The 26,488-nt window shown below is 34.3% G+C and overlaps 2 protein-coding genes across 2 annotated transcripts; one reads left to right on the forward strand and one right to left on the reverse strand.

The window, feature by feature from the left end:
* Nucleotides 1–2,999: 2,999 nt before the first annotated feature.
* On the forward strand, nucleotides 3,000–3,566 carry LOC132162211 (uncharacterized). Its single transcript, XM_059572476.1, has one exon. It carries the CDS (start codon nucleotides 3,000–3,002, stop codon nucleotides 3,564–3,566), a length of 567 nt encoding a protein of 188 aa, XP_059428459.1.
* A 2,900-nt stretch (nucleotides 3,567–6,466) lies between these two features.
* On the reverse strand, nucleotides 6,467–24,782 carry LOC132161894 (kinesin-like protein KIN-7K, chloroplastic). The gene is made up of 24 exons (XM_059572112.1): nucleotides 24,649–24,782; nucleotides 23,760–24,009; nucleotides 23,576–23,673; nucleotides 22,607–22,696; nucleotides 20,693–20,745; nucleotides 19,504–19,569; nucleotides 19,356–19,409; nucleotides 19,126–19,185; nucleotides 16,790–16,868; nucleotides 16,374–16,441; nucleotides 14,622–14,684; nucleotides 14,360–14,464; nucleotides 12,953–13,057; nucleotides 12,690–12,797; nucleotides 12,454–12,600; nucleotides 11,709–11,891; nucleotides 11,322–11,480; nucleotides 9,715–9,945; nucleotides 8,477–8,617; nucleotides 8,257–8,382; nucleotides 8,118–8,168; nucleotides 7,819–7,866; nucleotides 7,516–7,719; nucleotides 6,467–7,250 (listed from the first exon to the last, which is right to left on the reverse strand). The coding sequence occupies exons 2-24, from the start codon at nucleotides 24,005–24,007 to the stop codon at nucleotides 6,702–6,704; spliced, it is 3,036 nt and encodes a 1,011-aa protein (XP_059428095.1). The 5' UTR covers nucleotides 24,008–24,009; nucleotides 24,649–24,782; the 3' UTR covers nucleotides 6,467–6,701.
* Nucleotides 24,783–26,488: the final 1,706 nt, after the last annotated feature.

Raw genomic sequence — 26,488 nt, forward strand, 5'->3', positions numbered from 1 at the left:
ACTTTTCAACAACTATTTTGGCTTTTCCTGCTAAAACTGCTCTTAAAGCATTCACAGTGACCTCTCCAAATGTAATGTTTAGCCAAATTTTGGCTAAAATTCACATAAATATTCATTTATCAAGCTATCTTCTCATTCTCTATCATATAAGTCTTGTTAGATTTGTAATCTAGATCTATACTTGGAGAAACAATGTTCATCCCTATCTTATTTTTATGTTCATTTTCCCTCTCTCTCTTTCTCCATATCATATGGGTGCTTTGAGAATAAAAAGTAATAAAAATTATATTTAAATAGAATAAAGTGAGATTTAGAGAGCTTATTGCGTAGAACTCATAAAATATTGCTAATTAAACTAAAAAATGTGAGTTTCTTAACTAAATTTGAACTAAAAAATAAAGATTATAGTGTGAATGAAATTAATGGGCTATCTCGCGAGCCCAGCCGCTATAAAAACTTTTAGTGGGAGTGGGCCCATTAGTAATGCGGTGAGGACGAATCATGACCAAAACAAAGCAACATCAGCATGCATGCACGTGAACAATTGAATACAAAGAAACGTTCATGTGAGACTGTAACCCCACGTATCGCATAGCAATACACGTGCCAAAAGAAGAGGCATCCGTACAAAAGGACTGTTATGACGTCGTTAGTCTTCCTCAGGGCCTTCACAGAAAACAACAAGAAGAGAAGGGGAAGAGTGGGAGGGAGGAGACGGTTTTTACCATTCATCCTATCGTGTAAGCATTGATGGCATAATTTTGGAGTCTTATTGCAAAGCTTACAACGTGTTTGGACAGAAAATCTAAGCAGATCGATCTGTATTGAAAGCTAGCTTTTTCTTTGAGCTCAGTCGGCCCAATAGGGTGCCTTTTCTTGTTGTGCGATCCACAGAAGCAGACATTTTGAGTGGTGGTGACTATTTACACTTGGTTTGTGAGCTCTACTACGTGGCTATTCATGCATGAAGAGAAGATCGAGAGAGAGAGAGAGAGACATGTATCACGTGTGTGTGTGTGTGTTTTGTTTTGGTTTTCTAGAGGCTAATCATCTACGGATTTTCTAAATATATCCATCAATTAATTTAAATCTGTGAAGGTTTCTGACAAAACTAATTAAATATAGCTAGGGAGGAGAGTAGGGAGTTTGTTGAAGTTTTTTTTTTTTTTTTTCCTTCTTGTAAATTAGTCTAAATTTGACTGAAAGTGGTATTTAGGGAGCCCATTATAAATGCTTAACTCTTTACTAACTCCCGAATATTGGAATTTTTATACCTATTTGTATTATCTCTTTTGAGTCCCATTAATGCTGAGGTGGGGCGAGTAGTTAAGCTATGATTCGACTGGTCGTCTTGAGAGTGCGTCTGCGGTTTCTACAATCTATGTCCCTCTTGAACAATCCTCTGCAGGTTGATACTATGTACTATATACAGTTATGCTCAATTAAAATAAACATAATTGATATCCCCCTCTAAGCTTTTAATTAAAAAAAAAAAAAAACTCTTTACGAACTCTACTATAACATATTTTGATTCATTTTTCTTGCATAATCTTTGTTACGCTTTTTGATACTAGATTAGCCTTATCACTAGAGGATGGATGAAGATGGAGTAGGAATTATATATTATCTTTTCCTGGAATATATGATTTGTTATTATAATTAATCTCATTTGAGTTTGGTGTTATCTTATTTCATCTTCTAAGTCTATTTAAAGACCAGGTTTAGTCTAATTAATAAACTATATATACGTACATATATATGCATGAAATTATAAACCAATAAATATCTTGTATTAAATAATTTTCTGCTCTATCTCCTTGCTGAAATTTTCTAAGGGGAATCAACGTAAGAAGGATCCAGCACTAGCAGCCCTTTCTAGCTATCAAGGGCCGTAACAATCTTTCTTTCTGTTTTTAGTTCAATAATTAATGTCACTTATTCAATGATATGCATTTACAAGAAGATCAGAACACTTGAATTAAAATAAAATATAAAAAAAATAATAATAATAAGCAAAAGAGATATCGTGGTTGCAATTGAACCTTGAAATCTTAATTTCTTTTTGCCTCCCTGTTTATTCAAATGTTACTCAAGAATAGAACAAAAGAAAATTTGTAGGAGAAAGAAGAGAAGCTATGAGATTGTGTGTCTTTGGACATATTTATAGTGGTTTTGGACATATCCAATGGTCCAAAATCATTAATTTGAACCAATGGTCACAAATTGTAACCACCATATCCACATTAATATACATCATAAATTGCATCACATCTTTAGATTTTCTTTAAACGAGACTAAGTTTGACCAACCTTAGTCTCATACGACCGAACTTTCTACCGAGGCTCTTGGTGCACAAAGTCCGACTCATAGCACCCAAAGCCCATTGCCCTAGCAAGTGACGCGGGCAATTTTGCCACTGCTAAGCAGCTAGCTAGTGCTCTTCTTCATCACTCAATTTATTGTTAAGTAAGAAGGTTTTCTTATAAATTAGTTCACATCTTTGTATTTTACCAATATGTGACAAACTTTTCTCTCTCCACTTCAAAATTTTGGTTTTTCTTCTAAAATTTTGAATTGAATTTAAAATATAAAAATCTTTCAATTAATTGCATATAGAACTTTTAGATATAAAATAGATTTCATAATTATTTGAAATACCCAAAATAATTAATATATTTATTTTTATATGAATAATGCTATATACCATTATTTTATCCCTCCAAGTTGAGAAATAAAATGAGGATAAAAAGATAATATATATATAGTCTATCTCTCGGGGTGCCAATGGTAAAGATATCTCTCTTTCTTTAACCCAAAAAGCTAGCCTAGTTCGTAAATACTTATCTTAATTAACCCAATATTTTCCTATATATAGCTTCCGGCCTATTGATGCTTCAATATCCACAACCTCAATCTCTCTCCCGCTTTTAGAGTTTCAGCACTAGTGTTTTTGGATTTTTCTGGTTTTCCTTTCTGATCTCTTGATAACTCATAGAGAAATGCTAGGAAAAGGCAACTCTGGTGAAAGCTCAAGCACTGCGTCAAGGCTAGCCGCATGCCTGAACTTGCACTACCCTTTCGTATGCGCACTCTGCTCCAAAGCTTTTCCAACCGCACAGGCACTGGGAGGCCACCAAAACGCGCACCGGAAAGAACGAAAAGGGGCGCAGAGGATTAGCGTTGAGCAACACCTAGCAAGGGTGAAAAATATCATCCTCAGTACTGCACCCACCAATGATGATTGCATCTTTCAGCATTTTGCGCTGTCGATTGCTAAACACGGGTCGAACCATGGTCCTTCTGGTTCCGGGCCTGGATATGGTCCTTCCGGGCCTGGATCACCCGGGGATGGATATGGGAATGGGAGGGCTCCTCAATATCATCCTTATAATAATGTTAAGCCTAGGCATGATCAGAAACCAATGTCCTTCCTTGAGTTGACATTGGGGACTGTCGTGGCAAGTGACGACGCAGCTGAATATGCTACGGCTCCGTTTCATCGAGGCGAAGATGGCACCGAAATCATCACTTCCAAGGAAAAGCTTGACTTAACTCTCAGGCTCTAATATATTAACATAAGTATCGATCAATATATATATATATATATACACATAAGCCATGAATGAATAAAATAAAATTAAAAAAAAAAACTTTTTCAAATTTTCTTTTTCCTGGCCTGTCTCTTTTGTTGTTTGATCTTGCTCCTATGGATCTTACTTATCTTATGAGGAATTTCCAGATATCATATGAATGTGTAAGACATGGGATATGATATATTATATTATCTAGTGTTTTGCTTTTGATCGATTTTCTAATTTCTTTTTCTTTTTCTTTTTTATTGTTTCGTGCATGCAATTCAACTTTTGGCACACAAAAAAACTAATAAATGTTGGAAAAATCATTGAGAAGCTGAAGCTCGAACCAATTACGTACTCTCAAGGCACGATTTGGTGACAAAGAAGAAACTTAACCGATGTTGTGATTTTACTTATTTAATGTTTTTCTTAGGTTTTCCAAAATTGATTGGATAGATGAGCTAAAAGCTAACCATTCAAAGAACACGTATATACTAAGATAAAGGAGCTCCCTAACTAGTTAGGATGAAACATGGTGAACAGAACGGTCAAGTTAAGTCTTTTAAGGCTTAACTTCATTGGTTTTCTATATATCTTATATTCTAACGTCTCTTTGAACTCAAGGTAAAGATTTTGGAAGCTTGAATTTCTTGTTTTTTTTCTTTTCTTCTAGAGACAGTAGCGATTGGCGACACAGGTCAACGATGGTAGCAGTAGTGACTGAAGTTGGTGCCGCTCAGTAACAATGGCCCAAGATGGCCTTTAACAACAATAGGCCGAAAATACTGGGCAAAAACACTAGGCCTAAATAGAAGCCAACAGAGAGGGCAATAAATGAGGTCAACTATGGGTTTTAAATGGGTTTAGGTTATGCAGATAATTAGCAATATCAAGAAAGTCAAAAATTTATCATTTGGTTGACAGGTTGAATCATCAGTGTTGATAATATCTTTCTCTACTGTCACTACTAAACGAGCTTTTTCCATGAAACTAGTAAAAAATAGATCACATACTAGAATGAAAGATGAGATTTTGATAGATCGTTTGGTAGTTTATATTGAGAAAGAAATTGCTAAATATTTCACTACATAAATAATAATTGATGACTTTTATTCCATGAAAGATTGTCGTCGAGCATAATTCACATGAGAGGCCAATTTCTCTTTTGGATTTTTTTAAACATGTTTGTAGCAATCTATACATTTTTTTTATTTACGGAAGTTCGGATCCTCCTCTAAGTTAGTTAGTACACCTCCTTAAGTATCTTTCAACCTAAAGATACTAAGTTCCTAACCATTATTTTAAAATTAAATGATTTTAGATTTTGCTATTTTAGCATTTACGACATTAAAATATCTTTTTTTTTTTTCTTAATTAACTTAGTTGTCAATCTAGCTAGCCACCTCCTTCGGTTGCAACTCTTTATTACTTGAAGGGGACTCTCCTTCATGCACGATTATATGACATCTAACTCGGATTGAAACTTTCCTTCGATTATTGGAAATATACTTTAGCAACTCGAATGCTTCCGCATTTGGATGGCTACAAAAATCTCTCCTAATGCTAATTTTATAACACATCAACTTAGGGGTGAAAATGCGGTTACGGTTAGCAGTTATTGATTAAGACTGCTATCCTTAACGGCCTAGGTGGTTAGTAAAATTTACTAACGGCTAGCCGGCGGCTAGTGATTAGTAACTATAATAACTGCTAACCGCTTTTTAAAAGAAAAAGATTTTTTTTTAAAAAAAAAAAAAAAAAACCCAAAATGATGTTGTTTCTATAGTAATATGATAATATCATACTACATATGACATCATTTCTAGATTTTTATACATTTTTATATATATTTAAAATTTTAAACAAAAAAACGACATCATTTCATGTGTGTGTATATATATATATATATCTATAGTATTCAACTTTTATTTTTTATTCAAAGCTCCTTCAGCTCATGTAACAGCAGCTTGGTTCTTCCGAACTTAATACACTCTTTTCTCTTCTCCCTCTCTGATCATCTGTGAAATCTCACACTATGTATGTCAGAGTTTCATCTATGTACTACAGAATGTTTCATTCAATGAAAGTTTCTTCAAGCTAATTTTACAGCATCATATTTTCGTAAGTACTTATTTTCATATATCTTATTTTCATTATGTGTATTCTTGAATATATGGTTCCAATTGAAGTATCTTTAACATTTCATATTCACATTTATGTATATATGGTTAGCTGTTTTAAAAAAATCTAAAATCGCTAACTATAAAAAGCAATTAGCAGTTAGCAGTTAACGGTTAGTACAATTAGCGGTTAGTTATTAGTCGCCCGTCTTTTCACCACTATATCAACTTACTTCTTGAATCGCTGCCAATAGAATTTTTGGTAGCATTCTCATTACTCGTCCTTTTATATTTTATATTTGTTGTGCGTATTAGTAGCAGGAGAATCCCCTTCTAAATTCTTTGTATCGCATTTTCCCCCTTTTCCCAGTTTTAATAGGAAAAGAACATTAGCTTATTTGCATTTAAACTTATTTAAAGAATATGAAAAACTGATAGTTTATTTCAAAAACTACGTATTAAAAAATGACTATATATAAGTTGAATTTTTCAAAATGGATAAACCATTTAGGAGAGAGGAAGTATTGCCTAGGGCATATATATAGAAAGAAACTTAGAGCGCTCGTATTAATAAATAAATTTGTTATAACTTGCGATAAATCTAAAGATACCTAAAAGGAGGTGTACTAAGTAGAGAATCTAGTAAATATATATCTATGAATGACAAGAGCGGATTAGACATGCAGGTCCCTAAAGAGTTGGATATTTAAATATCCATTTGTTCATGTATTACCCATTTAATTATATGAATGATGCCATGCTAATCACACGTGGATAAAGTATAATTTACCAAAAGAAAAATCGTGTTAGAATTTAGATACAATATAAGTGGGGAAATCGCCAAGAAAAAAGCTTTCATTTGTTATATATACACAAACAGGACTTTCCTACCATGCACACCAATCTCTACAAACCTCTCTCAAAACCAATCCGACGCCCAAGTCCATTATGGGATCATTTTAAATCCCAAAACCGTTACCATTAGTATTATCATTGGTTGATCATGTCAAATACCAAAACCATCAACTCGCTGAGTCTCTCTTGTTGACTCAGAAAGATCAATTTCAGCACCATGGGATTTTTTTAATTTCGCGACAAGAACCCACATGTTGGCAAGTTCGTTTTCCAGATAAGCTTCTCTTTGCTTGGATTCCTCCACCTTCCTTTGAAGCTCACCCTCTCTTTGATCCTTCTCTAAAAGAACAGCTTCATATGAAACCTCTCTCTCCCTGCTCATGGCCAGTTCTCTCTTGATATCCGAGACTTGCCCACCTTGATCGTTGCGCTTATTGTAACTATCTCTCCGGCCATTTCTGAGTGCAGGACTAGTTCTACGCTGAGCCGGCGAGTTCTTAGATGCGGCCAGTTCAGCAGCTAGTCTCTCATTATGGTTCATCAGCTTGGCAACTTCTTCTGACAATGCCTTGAGCTCAACAGCAGCTGCTGAGGCTAACCCTTTGGCATATGAACTCTCCTCTGCCAGTTTCTGGTTCCGAAGCTCTAGCTGTTCTTTTGATTCTGTCAGTTCTTCCACTCTATGTTTCAGTTGTTCAATCTGCGGATTTAGGTGAAATGTTGACCCACTTGACAAATGAAACTACTAAAAGCCATCAAATTATCATATAGACTAATTACTATATAAGATTTTTTTTATAAGTTAGACTAATTACTATATAAGTTGCCATCGTTGACAGCATTGTTTGGATATTTAATACCATGACAGCAAACCCATTTTTAGTCCATTATTTCGCAAGGGTTATGCAAAACACTACTTGGTTTTGAGAACTAAGCTAACACTAGATAATGGGGAAGGTAGAAACCTGTGCTTGTAAAAGCAACCCTTCGCTTGTATCATTCGATGTTGCAATCCCTTTGTCTGAGCCAAGTTCTCCATGGGAGCTCTTTGTTTCAGTAAATTGTTGTGAATAACTGATTGCAGGATTAGAATTTCTTAACTCTAGTGCATCGGAGAGCTGTTGCTTCAAGGAGGCAATTGTGTCGTGCAATCCTTCACAGTCACCGATCTGAAAGAAGGCAACATCAGTACTCAAGTGATAACACGACTAATGATACCAAAAAAAAAAAAAAAAAATCTCATCATTTGGTTCAAGTGGTTCTTGTACCTTTTGGTTGAGCTGCTCTTGGATTATACGATTATCTGCAGCTTTAACCTGAAAAATAAAAATAATGATCAAATGCCCATGATTTTAGAAAATGACATCATTACATAAATATCATAATTCTTTATTGGAGACTAAATTTCTTTGCAAACACCATAATAACCTTGATACCAAAACATAGGTTTTTTTACTCTTATATATAGAAATTAAGCGATCTATTTTCAAATGGGTACCAAACATGTACTTAGTGTAACAGCTTAAAAAAATAAATTCTTGGATCAAGATGTACAAAATTTGATCACCTCAAGTTCAAACGACTTCTCATTCAATTGCTCCATCAATACAGAAACAGACTGCAGAATAAAACAACAAACAGCATAAGTTTTGACTTCCGAGAAAAGGGAAAGCTGCCAATGCAACGAGAAGGAAAGCTAGACTTACTTGTGATAATTCCAATTGATCCATCTGGTTGTGTGAGGCATTAATGGAATCAGCAATTTGCTTATCCAGAAAAGCTATTTGTTCATTCTTCTCCTTGATTTCATCTTTCAACCTTTTCATCTCCACCTACATTGCAAAAGCACTATAAGATTCAAGTTCTTACTTCTTAAACACAATACCAGCAGTTGAAGAGACAGATGACAAGGTAACAAGAAATTACATGAATCTGATCCTTCTGGGGGTTTCTTGCGGCCTCCTCGGACAACCGCTTCAGAGCACTTGAATGGAGTGCCACCTCTCCAGACAAAATCTTTTGCTGCTCCCTTAGAAGTTCAATGTGATCAATTGATTTTACGCTAGTCTGGCAAAATAAAAAAATAAAAAATAAAAATAAGAATCAAGTACATGGAAGTATAAACCTGTGCTCATACACAAAGAATCCTTGAAAAAATTTGCAATATCTCAGAGCCTCTAAATTTAGAACTTTAAAGATTCAAATCATATGATCTAGGAGGAAATTACACACTCACATCCCAAAGTTGTCCAAAAGAGGCTAAACTGATGTTTACAGGGGCAGAACAAATTAAATATTTCACAAAATCAAAGCAGTATAAGACATAAGGTTTGAATTGGGATAAAAAAAAGGAAGTGGCATTAAAAATCGAGTGTGAAACTTGAATGGGGTAATAAAGACAAACAGCAAACCAACAATTGTATTAAATTTACCTCTTCATATTAGCTTAAACTTTTAGAATAAATGGTAGTTTAACATGGTATCAGAGCCGAAGGTCCTGAGATTGAACCTTGACTCCGTCAAATTACCCCCATTTAAATTAAATATTTCATGTGTTGGCATCACCTATTAAAAGGGAGTTTGAGCTCACACGTGAGAGGGAGTGTTAAAAAGTTGATTAAATGATTAAATTTATCTCTTCCTATTAGTTTAAGCTTTTAGAATAAATGGTAGTTTAATAATTCACCGCAGCATTTATGCATGGACATGCACTTCAAGGACAACATAAAGAAAATTTAAAATTTCATTAAGGCAATCAATTGGTAATGGAGAATGTTTGGGCTAGAGGCCTAGATCTGATAACGGCGGACTTACTGGTAAAGCACATAAATGAATGGAAAGGCAAGAAGTTTTGCTAATTATCCAACAGAATATGAAGAGAGAAATAAAGTACTAAAGTAGTGTCAAGTTTTCTGCTCATCTGACCCTCAAGCACTTGAGCAACAAAGCCCTCCCCTTCCCCTGGATTTGCATGTGGGCTGGGAGGGGGAGACTGATCTACCTGTGAGTACTCATAATATCTTATAATGATGAAAGTGCAGCTCAGACTTTCCAAGATGTTGTAGTAAACTATTTTAAAATTGAGCACAAAGCACAGAGAGAGTTTATATGTTGAACCTCATATCCAAAATAATTTACATAATGAAAAGCAATCAATCATATACCAGAGGTGTTTCTTGTCCCAAGAAATTATCCCCATGAAGTTCTCTATCCTCCCTCACATCAGATAAAAGATCCGCAGATGGAGAGCTTTCTGCAAGTAGAGAATGGGAAAGTCTGGCTTCTGTCTGGAGATTACTACTTTCTGCTTGAGGTGTTGAAGGTGTACTCATAGATTTTATTCCACTTGATTTGTCACTGGGGCTTGTCAAAGTCCCCAAGCCACTATCTCGTTTCTGATAATAAAAAATTAAAAATTAAAAAAATAAATTGCAGAAGCTCCAAAATTTGAAAATAAATTCAGAAGAAATAAAGCAAAAGAAAAAGAAAGCTTATACTATTTGAATATGAACAGACTATAAGTTTCATCCATAGTTGAGAACCTGTACCTTCGAGCTTGCATAAACATAGCTGACTATTGAGCTAACAAATAATCAAGATCATCAATGCTTGGCCATAAAGTAGGTTTTAAGCTTTTAGTGATACATTATCTTCAAGTGATCTTACGAACGATTATTAGAGCTCAGTATTTTTTTGCTGGAATTATCAGGAATAATATTTCAAAGGATACTTCCAATGTGAATTTAAGTGTTCCCAAATTTTTGTTATCTAGGAGTTCACTAGTAGATTAAAATGAGCTGCATTAATGGACATGGAAAATAACAATAAAACTTTATTTAATTTCTTTTTCTATCATTATGGAAAATGAGAAATCTTTCTTTATTTTCTACTCTCTTATCCTTGAGCACCAAATTTAATCCTTTAATTATAAAAGTACCTATGAAATCTCAGTTCACCATATACATAATTATTTTAGTAACTCTTACTAAAATGCTCCGGTTAGAGACTAAAATAATTAATTACATTAAATCTATCTCAAGAGGATATTTCTTATCTATTTGATTTAATCAAAGGCTTTGAATTCCTTACTGAGCAGTGGTGCTCCCACAGTGGTACAAGTGATCACCCAAATTGAGATTTTGATTGTCGAGGATCTCACTCCCAAGTGTATCAAAGTGACTTACACTTTATATTTGAGTTCACAATCCTTTCAGGATTTAGAAACAATGTTAAAAGTAGTCGTGAGCTTCACATCATTCTTTTGTCAGTTGTTATAAAAGAATGACAACTTATGTGGTCTGTTTAATGCATTGTATCCTTACCAACGCATCAATCCGAAGTCTCTACTTTACATGATTATGATAAATTATCATGATTGATGTGTTATAGTCTTATAAAATGGAATGCCAAATTCTATTACTGACTATGAACAACGATTTATCAAGGTTTATGGTTTAAGATTTTCTGTGTAATAATCTCATTACTCACACCTTAAACCATATTCAATCCAACATATGGACCTTACATATATATGATAAATAACAATCATTAAAAAATATACGTGTAAATAGTTTATATGGCAAATGCCCATTAAATAAATTAGTGAATACACAATTTTATTCATTAAAACAAAAAAATGTCATACAAGATAATTGGAGTATAGGGCACTATTCCTAACACCTTTTTCCCATCTGGCATAAAAACTCATAAAAATCGCTGAACTGATAAGAATCAATTTTTAAAAGAAAACATAGATTTATACAATACATACCCGTAGCTTTAACCAGTTTAGCAGCCCATGCTTCCGGGTCTTTTTCTCCTCCTTAAGGGTATCATCAGTGGTTTCAGCATTCCCCTCGAGAGAAACATACAAATCAATGTTTTCATCATCTAAAATCAAGTCCCGCCTTTTGTGTGGTAGGTATGCTAGCTGTACGTTTTATAAGTAACCACTATCAGCTTTTTCACTTTTAGTAAATACTATCAAATCAAATAAATTTGAGGATTAAACAGAATAAAAAACAGGGTGAACAGCAATAGAGTCTAGTCACCTAGCATAATGCTAAATTATATGACGTACCCAGGTTATCAGAGTTTTCATACCAAAAGAAAAACATTGGAGGGATGAAAAAAAAATTTTGGTACGACTCAGCCATACCTCCTCTTCCCCAAAGGAATGTCTTCTTCTAAGACTAGGTCGGTGAGGAAATCTTGATGATTGTGAAGGTTTTGAGGAGACCAAAATTAATTTTGTCAACCGTTGAATTCTGCCTAATAAAGCAGCTTTAGCATCTTCTTCTTGTTCCAATCGTGATTGCAGCTTGACTTGACCATCTTCTAGCTTTATACACCACATCACACCAAAAGAAACGGTTCAAGTCATTTAACATTTCTGTTTAGTGATAGTGAATGTGCCCGTAGCAAATTAACTAAAGAAAACTGTCCACTATCATATATTTAAATATTCTAGCTCAAATACGTGAAAGGGGAAAAGGATCCTCTCCATTTTCATTTTAATGGAGAATATTCAGTTAGTGTATTTTAGAGGGGTAAAATTGTCCAAAAAATTAAAATGACAATTTTACCCCTCTAAAAAACACTAACCGAATACTCTTCATTTCAAATGAGGATCCTATTCCCGTGAAAGGTAGTAGCTCTCTTCAATCATAGTACAGCTATGAAACTGTAGCAAATAAATACACACAACAAAGAGTATCCTCAGTTGACATTGAACTCCAGATGATGAAGTCGTAAAGGAGATATCCAAAGTAGCAAAAATGTGGGCATAAGCAAAACTTTCAGTGAGATCAAACATAAAAGTAAAAGACTAAAATTTGTAATGAAAAGAAAAAACTGAAGTCCTAGAAAACCCCCCAAAATCAACTACAGTGGTTCAACTGTACCTTTTGTTTTAAGAGCACAAAGTCATCTTCTCCAGTATCTTTCAGTTGAGGAACTGTAACAATACCCTTCTTCAACTGATCTAACTCTTCCTTTAAAGAACGAATCTCATTTTGATATTTTTTGATAAGTGATTTCTCATCAATAATCTGCAGGCTCGGAAATTACCTCCTATTAGTACAAAGAAGAGACTTTGAAAAGTACAGACAGTTCAAAAGAATAAAAAAGATGAATATGCCTTGTTTTGTGCTGCTTGGATTTCAATGTGTTTGGCACGGTGTGCAAATTTCAGCGTATTATGTGTCTCTTCTGAACTGCTTGATGAAGGAGTGACAGTGCAAATAAGCTGTAATCTCAGACAACAAAGACAAAACGAATAAATAAAACTCGAATTTGCAAGTAGACATTTGTTTATTAAAAGCAATAGCTGCCACATTATGTCATATTACAATTATCATATCATTCACCCAGTTCCTACAAAATATATATGAGAAGCCTTACTGATACGCGTCCATGACCACTTAGTGAGGACTGAAGAAGTCTGGTCAATTTAGAGTCTCTGTATGGTATATGAGTAGCTCTCGCATCTGTTAACTTAGATATAACCTATGACAAGCACAAATAATTACATTTCCAGATAAGCATATTTCGTACAACATACTATTATAAGATAAAATACAAGAACTACGGCAAGACAGTTAAAAATAAATAAAGAAAGAAAGAAAGAAGAACTGCACAATGAGCAAAAACAAGAAAGTAAAGTACATATCAAAATATGAAACAATGTTTCAGACATAATCAGATGCGAACTAACTAAAATAAGAAATATAGAATTATGCTGAGAATTAATCTTTGGTAAGAAATATAGAGATATGGCAAGGATCACACCAGAAGAGAGACAGTGTGTCCTGTGTGGCTTTGGGGGTGTGTGTGTGTGTGTGTGTGAGAGAGAGAGAGAGAGAGAGAGAGAGAGGACAAGAGATCAGTTCCATGCTCAATCAATCTGTTTAAACAGCATGTGATCAATGTAAAACTCACCAATTGAAATTGTTGTGTGGGTTTGTGGGGGTTGAATAATAAGGGAAGTGACCTTGTCCTATGCAATGGATTTCAAATCCAAAGTGAAGAAATTTCACGTCCAAGATCTATTGCTAAGCTTCTTTCTTCTTCTTTTTTAGTTCCTCTAATATGTGACTATAAATGAAGACCTATTTCCTGCTCACTTGTAAAATAAAGCGACTTTGAATTTGGCTGGTTGAAACAATTTCGAGATGTCACACAACATATTAATCAAATCTCAAACAAATATTTCTCTTATATATTTTCATATTTTAAATGTATCATATTTCAGAAATCAGGTCCAGAGAAAAAAAAAATCCTACAAAAAAAATTTCATTTTTTTATAAGTAATTGGCCCTGAGGGGAGGGGAAAAATAATATCATTTTTTCAAGATATCATTTACTTTGAATGTCCATAAAGAAGAATAAACGCCTAGTGACATAATTTTTACAGTAAGGCTACTGATAAAATATAGTTATATAATTTATAAAAGCCCTGACTTGAAACAAAAGTTACAATTAATTACTACAATGAGTTGTGCATAGAATCTCACTGGCGGTTCTGTGTTTGGTTTTTTTATGAGAAAGGATCTTCAATATCCATCAAAACAATAAAACTAGGAGCCAGAAACAAAATCTGTGTCTCACTCAAACATGGTAGTAACAAAGCAAAGTTCACAACTGATAAATCTAGAAGGTAATCAGAGCCAAAGATCAAAACCAATATTTTTTTTTTTGATAAGTAAAGATCAAAACCAATATTAACGATAATAACAACAAAATGATAAGCAAATGAATAGCACTCTGAACTCCAAAAATGCTTGACCAACACAATGTTTGAGGCCTCACAGTTCCAAGTGTTAGGAGACTCTTATTAATATAGGATCCTTCTTTCCGTCTCACACCAGTAGTTTCTGCTTTTGAGCTCTCAGAACCTGCCAGATCGATGAGGTTCTGCAGGTATAAGTAAAATGTAAAAAAGTTATACACATTTGTAATACACAACAACAGATTCAATTTTTTGAGTGAAATATGGAACTAAGGAGGTCAAATAGATTCCTACAGAAACCAGAAAAAGAAACAAGTAGTCAAAGTAATGTTGAACAATTACCAGTTGTGACAGGCTTACAGCTTCCCCTTCACTATTTTCACCACATGGACTGCTCTCAATTGTCTGTTAACAAGGTAGTGAAAGAAATATCAAGTTAGAGAGGAGAAAAACCAAAAACAAATATGTAAACAATGAAATGATATCACTGGAAGATGATATGGCTTGTACTTAATTGAACAGAAAATGGGTAAAATGTCTACATATAATGGTATCCCGTGCTTCAAAATTAGGAAGCAATATCATTTCATATGATAATTGAACAAATGAAAAAAGAAGAATAACAAAGGAGAGGTGAGCATCTTATAAGATTTTAAAACAGTAAAATAATAGTCTATACGCACTAGGAGGGTTAAACAATAACATGCACTAGTTGCAAAGTCATACCAAAAAGAGAACTCAACCACAAATGTTATTAGATGCTCACTAGGAGGTTTAAACAATAACATGCACTAATTGCAAAGTCATGCCAAAAAGAGAACTCAACCACAAAAAAAATGTTAGTGCTAATAAACATAAGTAGGGAGGAGAGCTCTGAACTAATAGTTAATAGTCAGGAATTGGTGGTAGAATCCAAAAGGAGAAACATATGTAATCTAATGATAGAATGCTACTAAGAAAGGGTTGTTTGATTTGTTGTATTCCTTTAGATTGAGACAGAGTGGTGAAGACAAACTTTGTTGGGTACCTTCCAAGAAAGGGTTATTTGATGTTAGACTTAACTACAATATCCTTTCTCATTTTATTGATCTTTTTTCTTGTTTTAGCTAGGTGTATGTATTTCTTGAATACTTTTTGTGTATTTAGGACGCGCCTTTCACGCTTTTTAATAAACTACAATTACTTATAAAATAAATAAATAAAACAATGCTACTAAGCAATTATATCAGATAAAAGATCAATGCAGTAGGAACTAAAAATTATTTGGCTGATCATGCCAAAAAACGCGGATGAAAAGGTACTTTAAGCAATTTAAGAAAACAGGTAGATGATGTGTTGTTCTTTTTCTTTTTTCTCTTCCTAGTTGAAGCTTCCTTGAGAGGTTTGCCCATTCACGAAAAAAAAAAAAAAAAAAAACAAACCTGTAAAAGTAGTAAAGGAATGTAGAAATCTTGAGAAACATGGTGACGGAATTATGATGTTAACTGATAATTATAATGTCGAAAAAGAAATAATAAAGTTTTAAAAAACTTTAGGAATGCAGAAATCTTGCAAAAACATAATTGGCTCTAATGAATTAAAGGAAGCTTTGAATTCAAGGTGATTAAGGATCCCCATGATAATTTTGATAAGAACGATTGACTTAAATTTTCTTATAAACAAAAAATAATCAGAATATTGTCTTAAGAGAAGCATTACAAGTCCCCCATTTTCTCTATCTAAGTTATACACGGATGAACAGAAGTGTTCCAGCAACAAACCTCAGTCAAGAATAGAATTGACAAGCTGCATCATCTGATGGCCAGTAAGGTAGTCGCCCATATACATGATAGACATGTTTACATTTTTAAATATTATCATTTGTGCATTTCTGCATGCAAGAAGGTGGATACCCGTGGGGGGTGTACATGTGTGGGTGTTTGTGCTTGTACGTTTATCTATTTGTCCATATATATCAAGAAAATGTGAAAAAAGCAGTCTTAACATAAAACGCCAAGAAAACAAGTTAGAATGACTATAAGAAACAGCAACTGAAATGCAACAATAAATTAAAGCTACACTATGCTTCCACTGAGATAGTGAAAAAAAAAATACCAGCGTAAATATTGTATGGCTCCTGCTGCTGAGTAAGTTAAAATTTGTGGATCCCACATGTCTGTGCTCTGTCATTAAAAACTAAAATTTAATAAAAAAATCATGAACATAATTTTATGAATGGTGTCACAAAAGGGGGTACAAAGTAGGCTAACACCCTTAATTGACAAGACAAGCAAACTAAATTATTTCAGTTTCTCAAATAACTCTACCAAAATCAAAAGATATACACCTATTTTTGTCTTTTGGTATGTTTACTGATAAACCTGTCACAAATTTGTTTTGACAAGGCACCAGTTCACTTTTGAGAACAAGCTATTCATACATAACAGATTTTAATAAATCATTCAGCAATAATAATTGACTCTTTTTTCTTTTGGCCTACATGTATAACAAAACATAACAACAGATTTTACCTTCTCCAGCAGCAATAAGGGAAAGGGCATGAGCAGGGGATAATACAACTTCTTCCTTTATTCCTTCAACAAAGACGCCCTGCAACCATCAATCAAATAATAAATAACACTCATTCTTAACATTTACGAAACGAAGTTTTAGACAAACTAACAAACCATATAAAAAATCCAAAGTACTGATTTCAAAATTCAGGGCCTTCAGCATGCAAGAGTTAGAAAGAAGAGCATGTGTTGTATCTTTGACTATTTAACAACATTGTCAAACAAAATTTGTACTGTAGTCTCTCTGAAAGCAAAACAGTAGCTATGCTTGGCAGCAAGGTCATTTTGAAGAATAGGAGAATGAGAGAAGAATCGCTTCATGAGCAGATGGCAAAATTCAAAAACTCTGAATATGGTGTAGGTGTAGGGCATCCTCCGGATAATTCAAATCGAAGCAATTGGATGTCCAACTCGAGCCTATATGACATGACCAATCAACAGAAATACTCTAACACTCCACCTTTGTCATATATTCCATACATCACACTAGATAGATATCATATTCATGGAATACGAGTCACTTTCAAGATGCCTTAGTGGTGAAATGGTAGACACGCGAGACTCAAATAACGTCCTAGCTGAAAAATCCATCTCTTAAATGTTGAGAGCCCAAAAAATATTGCTTGGGTAATTAATTTAGTACCTTAGAAATCTATAGCCTTCATGTTGACCAGAGGCAAGCTTAAGCTCCAATGAGAAATTAGCGTTAGAATTAATTCTATTTCATAGTTATCACAACCCATAGCAATCACAACTGAAGCAATAACTATGTGAAGAAAGCAGTTAAATTGGTAGCCTAAATAGACATTACCAATTACCAAGCAGCAAATGGCCATGTGGCACCCTAACTTATCCTAAAACCCAAGTAGTTTACTTCTTGTGTATTTGGGTTGCGCCCCTTTGTGTTTTCTAATGAGATTGTTTTACTTGGTTAAAAAAGATAAAAAAAAATCCAAGCTGAGAGATCACCTTAATGAACAGAGTGATCTTGATAACCTAAACCAAAATGAATAATGCATTCCAAGCCAAAAAAAAACCTTGTTCCTGCAACCAGCTCATCCCCAGTTATGTACCCTAGGATTGTTTCACATGGTCATACTGGACGTTGTGCAACTAACAGGGTTTGTCTGGCACTGAGGGTCACACAAACAGTGGCAAAAACCAAGAATAGGACAACAAACCCACCTCAACGCTAAGGGATGCTCTCAACTAAGCTTTATTATGGTTTATAATGTAGTTCTTACGCATATGCTCCTTTTAACTTAAATAGGGAACTTTTTCTCCCAAGATATCCTATTGAGTTTCAACAATACAGGTTACACAGCTCAGTTTATTCAATGCACCCTATGCCACGACACTTTACCACTATCCATACACCAAGAGCACATTGAGCCACATGCTCTAAAGTCCTGTCTAATTTATGTCTCTGGAGCCACCAGTCCCAAGTCATTGCCAACTTTAGTTAGTCCCCAACCACCTGTGCTTGTAGGACTGTGACACCTTCGAAGTCAATTTATATCTTTGATTCTGTTTTTACCAGAAGAAAGCAAAAGCATAATGCACTAGAAAGTAGTGGAGAAATAAATGCAACAGTTCAGTGGTTTAACACTGAGAGAAACAGAAAAAAGGATGGCCATGAAAAAGGGACTGTGATACAAGCGCACCTCAAAGGACGCCTACCTCAAGACCAGTGCGAGGTGTCCATGTTGCAGCTTAAAAAAGCAACATATTCTTGTGGATAATGTTTGTGTATAGTACTATATATCATTCTCTAAAGCTAAAAATGAAAAATACCAGGTGTTTTCCATGTTACTATGATTGATGAAATTTTATCATTAAGCATTGAATACTACATTACTTAAGCGATAGAAGCAATAAAAAAAATAACAACAATTGTTAGGGAGAGAATCACTTAGAAAGTCCACTAAGAGCACATGAATATACATGTTTAGACACCAATCCAACCCAAAAAGCTTAAGCTAATGAATTTCGGTCCAATTATATATATATTAACTACTCACTTTGTTTATTTTTTTCTCAATGTTGTAAGTGCACGTTTGAGTGTTGAATCTCACATTGAGAAAAAATAAACAAAGTACTTAATATACATTAATGGATCCAAACCCATTAGCTTTAAGCTTTTAGGTTTGAGTGGTGTCCAAACATGTATATTAATATGCTCTTTGTGGACTGTAAGCGATTCTCTCCCTAACAATAACCACCTTTACTTATTCAGTGTAATCAACAAGGAAGATAATATCAAGAGAAAGGATTAGAATATAACTAACAACTACCTGAGCGTCCTCTCTAATTCTTAAATTCTGTCCTGCTGGGTTCAACAAGTCATTAATAACCTGAAATGAAGGAAACCTTAAAGGATAGTGAAGTCATTGGAAAAATAAAAGCCGCATCATTAGAATATATTGGACATATGCATCTTAGAAAACTATAAATCAGTGAACATTTATTCAAAGCATCATATACCAAAAAAATAAAAACTAATAGAGAATGGCAAGAAGCTCACCTCATTGTAGATCTCCAAGTATGACACGCGAAGAAGAAACTCTCGATTTGGAGTCTGGGGCATAAATACATGTCAGACTCTATTGTTTCTGTAATTAGAAAAGTTATGGATAGAAGTTACTGTGATGCTAATATCCCTTACGCAGTACCTCTTGGATGATGCTAAAAGCATCCTTCACTGCCAGTGGTATAATTCCAGGGGACCTCTGATCACCCTGCAATTGGTATATGTACTCTATAAGCATGCCGGCAAGATCTATCAATTAAATCCAAACTCATTGTTTCATTATTCTTGTTTATATGGTATCCCACAATATAACATAGCACATGTTATAGTGCAGCATACACAAAATGTAAGTTTTAACAAAAGGAAGGGACATTCAAACTCAACCATGAAAAGCTTGCCTTTTAAAATTTCTAAACAAGTAAAACAACCTAGAATAAAAATGATACTTTTTAGAAAATGGTATCACAAATTTACAATGGCTAATAGGCAAAGAATCATGAGATATGAACATTAGCTCCTTATCATTCTTTAAATATATAGATATAGATAGAGGAAATATACTTAAACCGAAGGCCTCAAAGCAATCCGAGTTCATTACCTGTATCCTCCCAGTAAACATATAACCAAAATTATTGACATAGTGACAAGAAACTAGAAAATGAGGTTGTATCATAACCAAATGTTAAGAAACTCTTATCATCAAATATTTGTATGTGAAGTATCTTCCAAACGAACAGCTAATGCATGTCATACAACATGAGAGCAAGAAGAACTCTTCCAGAAAACACGGTCCTATCAATACTTTTAGGTTGGCCTTGATTTGGTATAATTAATGGCAAATTACAACTGATAGAAGACTGGACAAGCTATGCAAATGGTTATGTTGGAAGCATCAAGATGATGGCCAATAATAGCACCAACAAGAGGTAATGGCCATAAGTAATTACCTTTTTTTTCCCCAGAAGACAAGTCTAATTCCTCATATTTAGACAAGCTATATCTATGAGTGTCTTTGGAAAATTGGAAGCATCAAGGTAATGGCTATACATAATTTCTTGTCACCCATATTATGTGTCGTGTGAGGAATTAGAACTTTAAGGAGATAGTACAAATGCAGTTCACATAGAATAGCAATTTTAAAAGTGAGACTTGGCAAGAGATCTCAAAATTACTTCAACATTCAAAGCTGGCATATGATATCTTGGATTTCCTACACATACATATATCATGGAATAGCACATACATATATTCAAATCTAAGGAATATGAATTATCAAATGTATTTCAGATACAACATGTAAGGAAAGGAGGGGCATAAATGTATCATCTTACATGCATAGTGTGGGTCTTCCCACTGCTTGTCACCCCATATGCAAAAATGGTACCTGCAATAAAAAAAATTAAAAAAAAAAAAAAAAAAAAAAAAAAAGACCAAATTATTAAACTGTACACTATATGACATCAGCAATTGAGATAACAATACATATGCCAACCAAAACAGTATTAGTCCATCAGCTTTTAATACAACTGCAAATAATTTTGATTGGAATACTCAACTTGTCACCCGCCTAAACAGATCACCTAACAACCACTTTAAACCTTGGCAGGCAGTGGTTGTCCAATATTGACAAGGCAAAGCCTTGGGTGCCTAAGCAACAACACGAGGTGCCCAGAAGTGAACAATTTATTGTTCAGCCACAGCTCTTCAAGCACTGTGGATTGGCATGGCTCACTTTAAGAAGATAGATGCCAAGACAAGACCATTTATCAAGGAAACTACATAGATCAAGAATCAACAATGACCAGATAATTTCATACATTCTGATGCAAATAATTCGCCAAAGATTCAGATAATTATACATATTTGATGCGAATAATTTGCCAAAGACTAGTGGATTGTTCAGTGCAACGACAACTTCAATGGTAAAAAATCATCCATGTCCCAGCTTTCTTCCATACAACAAACTGCTCGCTTCTAATATTCTACTTCCAGAAATCAACAACACAATTACATTAAAGCAACTAAGCATTAAGACATGCACCCTCAAATATCTGGAGATTAAGATGGTCCAGAACCCACCCCAGCAAGTAAAAGTAAGTATGCTCACAATAAAGCTAGGAGGGGAAGGTGAAAGGCCGAAGCATTTTTCAAGTTTAGCCGAAGATTATAAAACAGTGAGGAACTAAGCCAAAAAGTCCAAGTGCATAATCTCATTGGTTAACATATAATTCTCATGGATCACTACATCCAAGAGTTGAATAGTTGTATCGTATTTTGTCATGCCATATTTAGTAACGGAAAATATAATGACTAATACAAATGACTAGGGTTTTCAATTTTTCATCTATAATACAAACCACAGCTTAGAATGAAATGAATATGGTAGATTTCAAAATCATATTGAAAATGAGAGCCAACAAAATAAATAGCCATATGTTTGGCTTATCATTTTGTCCAGCAAGAAAATGTAGCTGTGTGTGAGTTGCGTCTCCATGGCGCATCAATGTTAGGGAGAATTACTTAGGGAGTCCACCAAGTGTATATTAATATACATATTTGGACACCACTCTAGCCCAAAAGCTTAAGCCAATGAGCTTAGGTCCATTTAGGTATATTAACTACTCACTTTATTATTTTTTTCAATGTGGGACATAACACTCACAATAAATCTCCCCCTCACGTGTGAGTTTCTTTCACATTGACCCAACTACCCCTCGCATGTGAGTCCTTTTACAAATCCAAGATTGTCACACATATAAGAGTTGCACCAACAGCGGGCCACAGAATGCAACTTAGCTCCAAGAGCCATCCACAATCTTTACCGAAACCAAAAGTGTCAAAGACCAAGACACTCGTTTAAGTGGAAGCTAACCATAGCTCTAATACCAATAGTTAGGAAGAGAATTGCCTAGGAAGTCCACCAAGAGTATATATATATATATATATATTTGGACATCACTTTAGTCCAAAAGCTTAAGCTAATGGGTTTGGGTCCATTTAGGTATATTAATTACTCACTTTCTTTTCTTTCTTTTTTTCTCAATGTGGGACATAACATTCACACGTGCATTCACAACACTCAAAATAATCGTAACTACATTTTAGAGCATCTAGATCAGACTATGAGTTCATAATAGATAGCGAAAGAAATAGTAATGATGTTGACACTTGGATAGAAGTTAAGCATTGGTGAAAGCTGAAAATAATAAAGAAAATGTTAAATGGGATTCTATACTATTATTTACCATTGATTCCTTCCATAGAGCCACTAACAACATGCTGAGCAGCAACATCATAGACATGACGAGTTGTAGTAGTAGGGCCAAATACTCGATCTAGAAGCATGGAATAGAAACCAATGAAGTGAGACACAAAATTCCATATCACGGATTAACTTAAATAAGTATAATAATACCACATTTGATTGAAACTTGTTCCTTGAAGAAAAGAGAAAGATAACACTCTGTAATAAATAATTAAAAAAACACAGCTGAGCAAATAACCACAAAATTATGTATTTGACTCACAGCAATGAACTGTTTTAATTTCACACAACTTGAAACAAGGTCAGCTCAACAAAATTGTTGAATCATTATGTAAAATGTAATATTGCAAAGCAAAGTTCCAAAATACTATAGCTGGTCATATCCAAAACTAACCACTTTTAGAATTCCTAGAAGAATGAAGAATAGACATATTACATACAACGACAGAATTATAATAACGTCAGACAAGGATTAAAGTTAAACAGAAAATAAGGTTCTTGTACAAACTGGTTCATACATGGATATTAAATGATTCAACGGGGGATGAACCTATGTTACCAGCCATACACACCCCAAACCTCACCCCATACCTACACATATCGTTAGACCTTCACCAACATGACCAAAAAAAAATTGGAAATATTTTTCACAATTTCATGACATAAGGAATAGTATTAAACTAAATGTCCAATTATCTCCAGTTGCAGCATTGCAAAATTTTCCAAGGTATTTTCTCTTCTCTATATAACTTGTTGCAAAATGTGATGTCTCTGAAATTAATAAGAGACAAACATAAAAGTTATCTAGCGCCTCAAGTTTTCTTCAACTATCTACTCATCAAACCTTAAAGAGCATGGGATTTTCATTATTAATTTCATTTACTGTACAAAATTTATAAATAGGAACGACAATGTGATACTAGAATTTACCAAGGTTTATATAATTTACCATATGCATAAGCTATTGATGGGTTATGCTCATTCCGCACAACAGTTTCACCATCTGCATACCATGCAATCTCCTCTCCTTGACGGATTTCCCTTGGACTATTCCAAAGACGGACCAAAATCAACTTAAAGCACTCAACAATAGAATTTACCAACAAAATACAGTTTGAAAAAGTGAAACGCACCTTAGAGGACGAAACCGAACCGTCACTGTGACATTTTCTTTGGATCTCTCTGTATCCAAAGGTAAACTCTCTGTGTAAAAGTACTGAGGCTTACTTCGAGCTGATGAAGATGCTGGAGAACTCTGGCCATCAATAGATGTGTCCACATACTGCTTCGAAGATGACGTAGTTGAAGATGAAGGAGTATTAGCAGCTTTAGAGCCGCTCGAAGTCAATTTCTTCAATTTCGATCTTTGCTTTGACGCCATTACTACTTCAAGACAATCATTCAACACAACGAAATAAAAATCAACTTCGAATTCAATCAGAAGCAAGTTCAAAGTCTGATTCTCCAAAATGTTACGTTCCTCTAAGCCTCCAATCAATCAACGAGAAAATGTAGGGGGGGATGAGTGAAACTAGAATTTGAGTCATAAAACTTGTGCTCCAATTGAATCCTTCAACATAATGACTACTAAAAATTACTTCATAATTAATCTGAACCAACTTCAAAATTTGAGCTCTGTTTATAACTCCTAGGATTAGTTGAATTGACCTTTTCTAATTCTTTAATTGTGCAAACTCTGCTTTCCTCCATTTTCCGAGCAACCAAACAGAATGTAGGGAAAATAATTCTCAAATCAAGCAGCAAAACAAGGAGAGAGAGATGGAGAAAAGGTACATGAATTTAGAAAAAAAAAAAAAAAATGTTAAAGCCCGTCCTTGCCGCGAAACGTAGGAAAAACAAGCTATAAAGAGCTTGACACAAGTAATTCCTCGGTCAAACCTCCCAACTTTTGAAACATGCAACAACAAGAAGCTCGGAATTCTCTTTCCCCTTCCTTTCCTCCATTTTCTCGGGAACCAAACAGAGCGTGTGAAGATAATATAAAAAAGATTCGACGGTTACCTTTAAAAGAAATCAGACGGACCAAATCGAGTAATGTGCAGAAAAAGTGAGCTTTATAGAGATTAGAGGAAGATCTTCTTCGAGCTCAGAGAGTCAGATCTAAGACTGAGTGAGCGAGCCAAGTGAGCTAATCAGTCAGAGAGAAAAAAAAGAAAAAAAGAAAGAGATTAGAGGCAATTTTCTAATTCGGTTAGCTTTTCTTGCTTGCCTTGGAAGTGATGCCCTCCATCAAAGGGCAAAGGCTAACCGCATTTTTCAATCCGACCTTTTTTAGACACAGAAAAAATAAATTAAATTAAATGCTCCTTCATATACTTGGAGAAAGACTTTCCGAGTGATTGTGACACAAAGCAGTGTTATAGGATACCGAAATAGTGGGGTAGTGTAATATTTCCACGATTCTCGGTTTTCTTTCTCTGTTTTTTTTTTTCTTTTTTCTTTTTTTTCTTTTTTTTTTTTAATTTCTTTTTTGAGCGACCGTGCTGTGTTGCGTCGCGATAGTTACAGACGGGAATTGTACGCGATGAGCCAGAGGAGCGAGAGTACGGCAAATAGGAATTTGCCACCTGTACATAACAGGATGATTTTGCCAACCCGAAATTCGGAAGAAGGGACAAGATGGAAAGACCGCCAGAGGGCGACCCGGCAAGAAGGTTGTACGGCACAAGTAGTGGCATGTATAGAGATCCATCTGGCATTAACGTATATTTTTTAAAATTTTTCAAAAATCTCTAAAAGCTTGTCTGCATGCAGCATATTCTCTTCCTTAAATCAATAAGCATTTTAGCTTATCTTATCTTTATTTTTTTTAAGAAAAATGATTTATCTTCTCTCTTTTAGCTTAACTGATTTTGAGGCGGAATTCGCTTTGAGTTTTTTTTTTTTTTTTTACATGTTCACATAAGAAAGAAATTCGAACTAGAGACATCTGCCTTATAAAACGTTATCTTCAGTCGATTGAGCTACTTCTTAGAGACGAATTGGCTGAGTTGAAAGTAAGTGTTTGGTAATCCATAGCAAATTTTTTTGAACTTGATTATTTGATGACAAGTGTCAATTTAACACTCTAATTAAAATTGTTCATAAATACCAATAACAAGATCATGAATATTCCATAATATACGATGGCATGAAGGGTTTTTATATTAATTTCATTATATGCTTTTCTTTTCTTTTTTAAGTGAATATATGGTATTCAAGTGATTTCACACACAATCTATGTGGATGATCTAAATAGAGCATTCTATAAAAGCAAGTGATAAAAGGAAGGAGAAGACTACCAAAACCGCTAGATTCCTAACTTGATGCGTAGTTTTTATTCTTTATTTTCTTTCTTTTCCTTCTTCTTTCCTCTTTTGCAACATGAAGCCATATTTATATCTTACATCACACAAATTTAAAATTCACATCCTATTAATCAGAGAAGTATTAGAGAGTCAAACAAATAAACTCAGAAAATTTTTCAAACTAACTTGACAGACCGTGAGTGGCAGACAATGGAGAGAGAATTGCATTTTTTTAATTTAAAAATCATTGTCACGTCAGTTTAAAAATTTTTCTTAGTTCATTTGTTTGGCTCTCTAACACTTCTCTATTAATTATATGTCTTTTCTATCTTTTAATTTCTTTCTTTATTTTTCTATTACAACTACACTACCCCAATGTGCCTTTTTTGTTAAACGTGCAAAAGATGTGTTAAGAGTCCCACTTTGCAAGCCGTAATCTCTAAGCAGACACAAATTAGACCTTATCAAATAGCCTTACCCTTTTTCTTTTTTTCTTTTTTTCTTTTTACCCTTTAGCCTTTCTTCATGGTTTTGCAACCAATAAAATATTACAA

Source organism: Corylus avellana, chromosome ca9, assembly GCF_901000735.1.
Source record: "Corylus avellana chromosome ca9, CavTom2PMs-1.0".
Lineage (NCBI taxonomy): Eukaryota > Viridiplantae > Streptophyta > Magnoliopsida > Fagales > Betulaceae > Corylus > Corylus avellana.

What these genes read in the sequence shown, in the direction of transcription:
- LOC132162211 (XM_059572476.1), top strand. Translation starts at nt 3,000, where the DNA reads ATGCTAGGAAAAGGCAACTCTGGTGAAAGCTCAAGCACTGCGTCAAGG.
- LOC132161894 (XM_059572112.1), bottom strand. Translation starts at nt 24,007, where the DNA reads ATGGCGTCAAAGCAAAGATCGAAATTGAAGAAATTGACTTCGAGCGGC. An exon ending in TCCAAGCAGCACAAAACAAG is followed by an intron (nt 12,601 to 12,689) that starts GCATATTCATCT and finishes CCGAGCCTGCAG; the next exon opens with ATTATTGATGAGAAATCACT. An exon ending in CCCAGAAGGATCAGATTCAT is followed by an intron (nt 8,383 to 8,476) that starts GTAATTTCTTGT and finishes TTTGCAATGTAG; the next exon opens with GTGGAGATGAAAAGGTTGAA.